Source organism: Phycodurus eques, chromosome 15 (assembly GCF_024500275.1).
Source record: "Phycodurus eques isolate BA_2022a chromosome 15, UOR_Pequ_1.1, whole genome shotgun sequence".
NCBI classification, from domain to species: Eukaryota; Metazoa; Chordata; class Actinopteri; order Syngnathiformes; family Syngnathidae; genus Phycodurus; species Phycodurus eques.
In genome coordinates, this window is record NC_084539.1 from 12313788 (window position 1) to 12322326 (window position 8539).

At 38.8% G+C, this 8539-nt stretch overlaps 1 protein-coding gene across 3 annotated transcripts in view; it reads left to right on the forward strand.

Annotated features, from left to right (window-relative positions):
• Positions 1–8539, forward strand: part of LOC133414248 (AF4/FMR2 family member 1-like) — a 43542-nt gene that overhangs the window by 28206 nt on the left and 6797 nt on the right. For 2 of the 3 annotated variants that reach the window (XR_009769969.1, XM_061699516.1), the window contains exons 11-18: positions 3589–3787; positions 4545–4618; positions 4692–4755; positions 5987–6123; positions 6595–6666; positions 8052–8145; positions 8224–8258; positions 8326–8507. Coding sequence is in view for 1 of the 3 variants with exons in the window: in XM_061699516.1 (XP_061555500.1) it covers positions 3589–3787; positions 4545–4618; positions 4692–4755; positions 5987–6123; positions 6595–6666; positions 8052–8145; positions 8224–8258; positions 8326–8507 (857 nt within the window). In the remaining 2 variants the exon portion in view is untranslated. The remainder of the gene's footprint in view (positions 1–3588; positions 3788–4544; positions 4619–4691; positions 4756–5986; positions 6124–6594; positions 6667–8051; positions 8146–8223; positions 8259–8325; positions 8508–8539) is intronic. The other variant, XR_009769970.1, reaches the window with a different exon arrangement.

Sequence of the window (8539 nt, forward strand, 5' to 3'; positions counted from 1 at the left end):
ACAATAGGGACATTTAAAAAAATTTATGAATTTTCTAAAGTGAAAGCAGATATTTGAAAATGTCTTATTTTAATTAAACACATAGACAATCAGTCTGCTTTCATGGAGTACTACAGGAATCCCAAAATATTTACTGGATTCAGTCACAGGATTTGGACAGTTTGTTCAACAATGGCTGAAAACGATTAATCGATTATCAAAATAGTTGTTGATTAATTGATGCACTTGGTGACTGAACGATAGTGTCTATGAACTGAGGTAATTTGCTTCTAGCCATTTGTTTTTCTCATGATGGGGGGAAAAAGAGGCCATTTAAGGGAGGCATTTATTTTTCTCAAGTGGCAGATGCACATGACGACTGTGGATGATGATGATGATGATAACATCTTTGAACGTGTACAAGTACAGGTTGTACAAAATTTCCTAATGGGAAAAATAGGCTTCCACTTGAGGCAGGTGTTGTTTTTTTCTCAAATGTATAGAACAGGGGTGACCAACCACTCAGAGATCAAGAGCCACATTTTTTTACTGTGTTACTGCAAAGAGCCACATCATACACATGAACATCATTTGCTTTCCCAAATGCAGCCTTCGTTTCTTTCAGATCTATTCCACGAGTCCTGTCTTTTAATGGCACAATATCAAGAACGTCTTTTATCAAACAATCGTTTGACACAGTCCGTGTAAATATTGCCAGTTGAGGTTTGTCTTGTATGTCACAACTCTCATCTAATGCAACCCTAAAATACTCACGATTGGAGGTCAGAGTGCAACTGTGATTCAATAGCCGTGCTAATGTCCGATATTCTCTGTTCAACAGTGTGCCGAGACCGTTGAAGGTATGATACCATTCGTTTAAGTTTGTTGTTTTCAGGACACAACATTTCAGCGACGTTACTGAGGCATTTTTTTATATATTCCCCTTCATTGTATGGCTTTTTGGCCCTGGCAATGTTCCAAGCCAGTTGATATGCAAGCGTTAGTCTCTGGATGCTTCATTATTTTGTGGAAAAACTGCATCTGCTTTTCTGTCAGAGTTTTCAAAGTGACCAACTTGTGACTGCAAAGTTCAGTCCCTTTCGGAAATTCCGGGTTGATGTTAGCGTGGAGTGAGCTGAAGTGTCGTTGAAGATTTGAAGCTTTGAAATGCGATAAAGACGCCTGAGACAAAAGGCAGAGTGGCTTGCCGTTGCGCTCAACAAAAAAATATGAGCTCTCCCACTCTGGTAAAAACGTCCTGTGTTCATCCACATATTTTCGTTTAACTGCATTTTTTTCCCCTGCCATTTTGAGAGGGAATTTGACAAATTATTTTGTCGAAAGATCGCGATGCGACTGGGAAAGTTCGAGCTATTTTTATTCAATGCGCAAGCCAGTTTTGCGAAAATACTTTAATGAACTCATGCAAAACGCGCACGCAAATACCATAATGAACTCAAGCAAAGCGCGCACGCTCATTAAAAAACCCAAACTTCGATATGCTTTCATGTCTTCATAAGAGCCGCATGAAAACGGGCAAAGAGCCGCATGCGGCTCGAGAGCCGCGGGTTCGCCACCCCTGGTATAGAGGATGCAATCCATGACCTGAGATAATTAGTTTTTTGTTTTTTTTGTATCTGATGGGAAATGAGAGGCTTCTATACTTCTATTTATTTTTCTCAAGTGGCTTATGCACCTGGTGACTGGACAACAGCGTCTGTGAACTGGGATTTTACCCACTTTCCTGCTGTGAAAAGATAGGCTTAAATAAAAATGGAATGGTGCCTGTTATTTTGGTACCATTCACAAATTTTGTCAGTAGAAATGCAAAATAAACGAAACGAAATCTGCGCACCCTACGAAACTGTCCTGCTTGTTGGAAACAGGGCTTTTAGTTCAACTTGTCTTGGTGTTATTTTAAACAGTATACAGTGGGTACGGAAAGTATTCAGACCCCCTTAAATGTTTCACTCTTTGTTATATTGCAGCCATTTGCTCAAATCATTCAAGTTAATTTTTTCCCCTCAATGTACACACAGCACCCCATATTGACAGAAAAAAACGGAATTGTTGAAATGTTTGCAGATTTATTAAAAAAGAAAAACTGAAGTATCACACAGCCGTAAGTATTCAGACCCTTTGCTGTGACACTAATATATTTAACTCTGGTGCTGTCCATTTCTTCTGATCATCCTTGAGATAGATCTACACCCTCATTGGAGTCCAGCTGCGTTTGATTATACTGATTGGACTAGATTCGGAAACCCACACACCTGTCTATATAAGACCTTACAGCTCACAGTGCATGTCAGAGCAAATGAGAATCATGAGGTCAAAGGAACTGCCTGAAGAGCTCAGAGACAGAATTGTGGCAAGGCACAGATAAGAAAAAGGTTAGAAAAAAATTTCTGTTGCACTTAAGGTTCCTAAGAGCACAGTGGCCTCCATAATCCTGAAATGGAAGACGTTTGGGAGGACCAGAACCCTTCCTAGAGCTGTCCGTCCGGCCAAACTGAGCAATTGGGGGAGAAGAGTCTTTATGAGAGAGGTTAAGAACCCAAATATCACTGTGGCTGAACTCCAGCGATTCAGTCGGGAGATGGGAGAAAGTTCTAGAAAGTCAACCATCACTGCAGCCCTCCACCAGTTGGCGCTTTATGGCAGAGTGGCCCGACGGAAACCTCTCCTCAGTGCAAGACACATGAAAGCCCACATGGAGTTTGTTAAAAAACACCTGAAGGACTCCAAGATGGTAAGAAATATGATTCTCTGGTCTGATGAGACCAAGATAGAACATTTTGGCCTTAATTCGAAAGGGTATGTGTGGTGAAAACCAGGCACTGCTCATCACCTGTCCAATACAGTCCCAACAGTGAAGCATGGTGGTGGCAGCATCATGCTGTGGGGGTGTTTTTCAACTGCAGGGACAGGACGACTGGTTCCAATTGAAGGAAAGATGAATGCGGCCAAGTACAGGGATATCCTGGAAGAAAATCTTCTCCTGAGTGCTCAGGACCTCAGACTGGGCCGAAGGTTCACCTTCCAACAAGACAATGACCCTAAGCACACAGCTAAAATAACGAAGGAGTGGCTTCAGAACAACTCTGTGACTGTTCTTGAATGGCCCAGCCGGAGCCCTTACTTAAACCCAACTGAGCATCTCTGGAGATACCTGAAAATGGCTGTCCACCAATGTTCACCATACAACCTGACAGAACTGGAGAGGAACTGCAAGGAGGAATGACAGAGGATACCCAAATCCAGGTGTGAAAAACTTGCATCCATTCCAAAAAAGACTCATGGCTGTATTAGCTGAAAAGGGTGCTTCTACTAAATACTGAGGAAAGGGTCTGCATACTTATGGCTGTGTGATATTTAAGTTTTTCTTTTTTTTAATAAATCTGCAAAAATGTCAATTTAATTTTTTTCTGTCAATATGGGGTGCTCTGTGTACATTAATTTGAAAAAAATGAACATAAATGATTTTAGCAAATGGCTGCAATATAACAAAGAGTGAAACTTTTAAGGGGGCCTCAATACTTTTTGTACCCACTGTATGTGTATTCCTGAATGTTAACCACTTAACTCTTTGATCTTCTAATCCTTTAGGGGTTGTGCCACCCAACCAGATGAGCCACAGCACAAGATGACCAAGAAAAAGCAGGTACACTTGCAGAAGCCCCCAAAAGACTCCACACACCAGAAGGGGCACAAAGGATCTCGTGTGGAGCCGCATAAGGACGCCCCCAAGAGCAAAGACTCCTCCAAGAACAAAAGCAGCCACGCAAAGCACATGCACGCGGACAAGGTAACATTCCGTTCGAGCAGTGGTTCTCAAACGGGTCTGGGAGCCGTAACTAGGTCCACATCCTGCATACTGCGTACGGAATACGGAGACTGCTAAATTAAAAATAAATAAAGAAATCATAAAAAGTACTCTTCCCGACCTTACCTTTCGGCAAATTTTAAAGGTCTGATATGATTGTGATGTGTCATGACATAATCTGACATCCCTGCATGGATATGGTCATTCTTTTGGAGTTGGGGGGTTGGAACAAAAGGTGTATTATTACAGTAAATTTAAAAAAAAAAAATTTAAGAATAGCTTTTTCTTTAATAACACTCTTCTAGAATATAAAGTGTAATATGGAATACATTTTAAATTCACTTGATAAAACATGACTTTATTCCCATTAAACTTTGACTTCGATATCACAATATTACAACTTTCTTAGAAAAATACGACTTTAACTCATTGCAGATTTTATATTAAAAAAAATGTTTGTTCTTGTGAAGCTTACAACTTTTTAAAAAAATTTTAAAACATTTTTGTCAAGAACAAAAAAATATTTTTTACCATCACTGACTGTTTTTCTCAAAAATAGCCAGGTTTTAAATTCCTATGTCATTTAGGGGAACACATGGTCATTTATTTGTTATAGTTTAATTGGCATAAGTATTATGAGCGGGTCTTTATCCTGGACCCAAAAAGTTTGAGAACCCCTCCATTAGAGGACCGAGCGGATAGCCTAGTATACTTCTTGACCTCCATTCTGGGATGCCAGCAGAAGCAGTCGTCGGCCTCACGACCCCCCAAGGAAGTAGTGACCTCCAGACCCTTGCTCAGATCTGAAGACAGGTGAAATTAAACATACAATGTGTGAGATTGGCCCGCTGTCAGTGGGCTTTAGTAATCCAGTGACTTTCTGCAGGCAGTATCCAGTGAAGCACTACATCAAGGAGGCCAAACGACTGAAGCACAAAGCAGACGCTGAGGTCTGACACTAAATCCTTTCCAAATCTCCTGATTTTTTTTAGTGGAATGGCCATTACAGAGGAAAACTAAATTTCAACATACAATGCGGATGACCTCATAGCTTAGCATAGGTGTCAAACTCAAGGCCCGGGGGCCAGATGCGGCCCCCGAAAGCAAATCATGCTCATCAACTTCCATGATTCTTGGTAAAATCTGTACCCAAATTCCAAATTGTCACAATAATAAACAATAATGTTGAGATATTGCATTTTTCTGTTACCAAACCCTTCTTCTACAGTAACTTAAACAATACTTGAACAAACTATTATCCTTGTCTTCTGATTTCAAAACGAGTTATCCCACAATTTGTTGTGTCATGGTAATAATGTTTCGGTGATGATGAAACATTTATAGGGTTTCACTGTTGTAACGGCCCTCTGAGGGAAAACATAACTACAATGCGGCCCGAGACAAAAAAGAATTTGACACCCCTGATCTAGAGCATGTATTTATTTTGGTTAGTTTACATCCTAACCTCATTAGCTAAGCCGCCAGAGATAAATAACTAGGCTAAGTAACTAGGCCTCATTTTGGTTGCATAGTGATAACATTTTGGTTAACTAGCTAACAACAACTCCGCATTATTTTGCAGCTGATGCATTCAACTATGCTGATGGGGAAAAGCATTCAGCTTCATGCAGACTGCTGTTATCTGGGTTAGTTTAGGAGATGGAAAATAAAAAATGTCTTGCCTTGTTAACTTAACCAGCAATGTGGATAGTAACTAGGCCTCATGTTGGTAGAATATCATTCGCATTTTAGACACCAAGCTAACAATAGCTTAGTGTTATTTTACAGATAATATATTTAACTATGACTTTACAGGCTCTGCTTGGCTGTTTCCAGAGTCTGTATTTATCTGGCTTAGTTTTGGCATCGGAATAATAAAAGTACATATTTCTAGGCTTGTTAGATTAGCCAACACTTTAAAAGTAATGAGGTCTCACGTTGTCAGCATGGCTTCAGCATTTTGACTAAGAAGCTCACAACAGCATAGCATTATTTGTATAATAATATAAATACATTGCTGAGAGAGGGTGGGCCTGTTGTTTTTTGAGGTGATTCAGCTGACTATGCGGATGACCGTGGATTTATTAGTCCGGACCAATTTCTGCCACCATTTTTTTGACATCCCCGTAGTGCAGGACTGTAAGCTAACCTTAAAAGGCTTTGGTGGGCTTCCTCTTGTAGTCAGATAAACGCAGCAAAGCGTTCAACTACCTGGACGCCGCTATGTTTTTTGTGGAGAGTGGCATCGCCATGGAGAAGGACCCGCAGATTTCTATGTCTTCCTACACCATGTTTGCTGAGACGGTGGAGCTCCTCAAGTAAGAGCGCGAGTGTCTTTGCAATACAGTGAACCCCTGTTTATTGCGGAGGATACGTTTCGACCCACATGCAATGGGTGAAGACCTGCGGTATACGTATTATTATTATTTTTTTTTTATTATGTAGTTTTCACTTTCATTTCGGTGCATCACTGCTTTAAACTTATGATACACGCTTTCATAGTATTCCTTAGCACCTGTTCGCACTCTTTAGCTCACACAGTTCTCCAAATGAGAGCCAAAGCGTGCTTGCATGTAACAGGTCACTCCCAGTTGAAGTTTACTGTAAAACTATCAAACTCCCCCTCCCACCACCACCCAAAAAATATTGTATATTTCGATCCATTTTCTATACCGGGTTCTATACTAGAATGTGTCACAGCGGGGGTTCACTCATTGTACTGCTTTTGCCTTTGATGCATGTTTTTTTTTTCTTTTTTCTTCTTTTAACAAAATGGCACTATTCCACAGGTTTGTCCTGAAGCTTAAGAACTCTGCAGACATGACTGCCCCCCCCTCAGACAAGGACTTTGTAGCATTATGGTACGGTCAGTTATCAGAAAGCTCGTATTGTTTCCACCAAGCAGCTCCTTGTGCCAATTTTCCACTAATTGCTATTAACCACTTACCTATTTCCAGTACCTGGTGCTATATGAGTGCCATATTGGTTGGGGTAGATTCATCACCACCATGTCATTGACATTTTAGTCACATATCCTGAAATTATACAAAGATACATATACTAATGAACCCCCCACCTCACTCTTAAGTATTATACTCAAGTCTCCCCTTTGCAATGGCCCATTGCTGTTTTCTTGCTGCCTTTAGTCTCTTTATCGAGAAGTAAATAAAGGTGACTAGTTCAACGCAGTGCCACGGTGGCCAACTGGTTAGCACATCTTCCTCACAGTTCTGAGGACTCTGGTTCAAATCTGGCCTCGCCTGTGTGGGCTTTGCATGTTCTCTCTGTACAGGTGTGGATTTTCTCCGGTACTCCGGTTTCCTTCCACAGCCCAAAAACATGCATGCTAGGTTAAGTGATGACTCTAAATTACACACACACACACATATATTATATATATATTATATATATATATATATATATATAATATATATATATATATATATATATATATATAATATATATATATATATATATAATATATAATATATATATATATATATATATATATATATATATATATAATACACATATATTATATATATATTATATATATATATATATATATAATATATATATATAATATATAATATATATATATATATAATATATAATATATATATATATATATATATATAATATATATATATATATATATAATATATATATATTATATATATAAATATATATATATTATATATATATATTATATATATATATATATATATATATTTATATAATATATATATTATATTTATATTTGTATTTATATTTATATATATATATATATATATATATATATATATATATATTATATATATATATATATATACTATTTATATTATATTTATATTATATATATATTATATTTATATTATATATATATTATATTTATATTATATATATATAATATTTATATTATATTTATATTATATATATATAATATTTATATATATATATATATAATATTTATATTATATATATATAATATATGTATATGTGTGTGTGTGCCCTGCAATTGGCTGGCGACCAGTTCAGGATGTACCCCCGCCTCCCTCCCCAAGTCAGCTGAAATAGGCGCCAGCATACCCGCAACCTTAGAGAGGATAAGCGGTATGGAAAATGGATGGACGGATAGTTCAACGGATTGCTTGGTGGAAACTTTACTTGAGAGACGGTCATTTAATTTGTACTTAGAGCTTTTGTAGTGATGAAGGTTGAACCTCTCCCTCATGGTGTGTTACAGTCTGAAGTGCCAGTCTCTCCTGCAGATGGCGATGTTTCGCCATAAGCACAAAACTGCGCTCAAGTACTCAAAGATGCTCACTGACCACTTCAATGTCAGTATTTGTCATCACGTTGTGATTTCATCAACTTTTCAGCAGTCTTGCATGCAATGCATTCAAATTCTCTTCCAGAATCCTGCACTTGAGTCTTCTATCTGCGCCACAAAGTAAGGTAGCATCACACCGTCTTATGGCCCCGCCACACATTACCTTCCTGTCACGTCTTTCTCGTAGAGGCCCGAACACGCCGTCCCCTATGGTCGGCATCCCGTCCCCAGCCTGTGGCAGTGGCAACACCGTGGCCGTTCCAGTCGCCGTGGAGCAGGTGGCGCTTTCCTATGTCAACATCACCACGTTATTCCTGAGCGCTCACGAACTGTGGGAGCAGGCGGACCAGATGTCAGGCAAAGGCAGCGGTAAGGAGGCGCTAATTTTCAAAAACAAACTG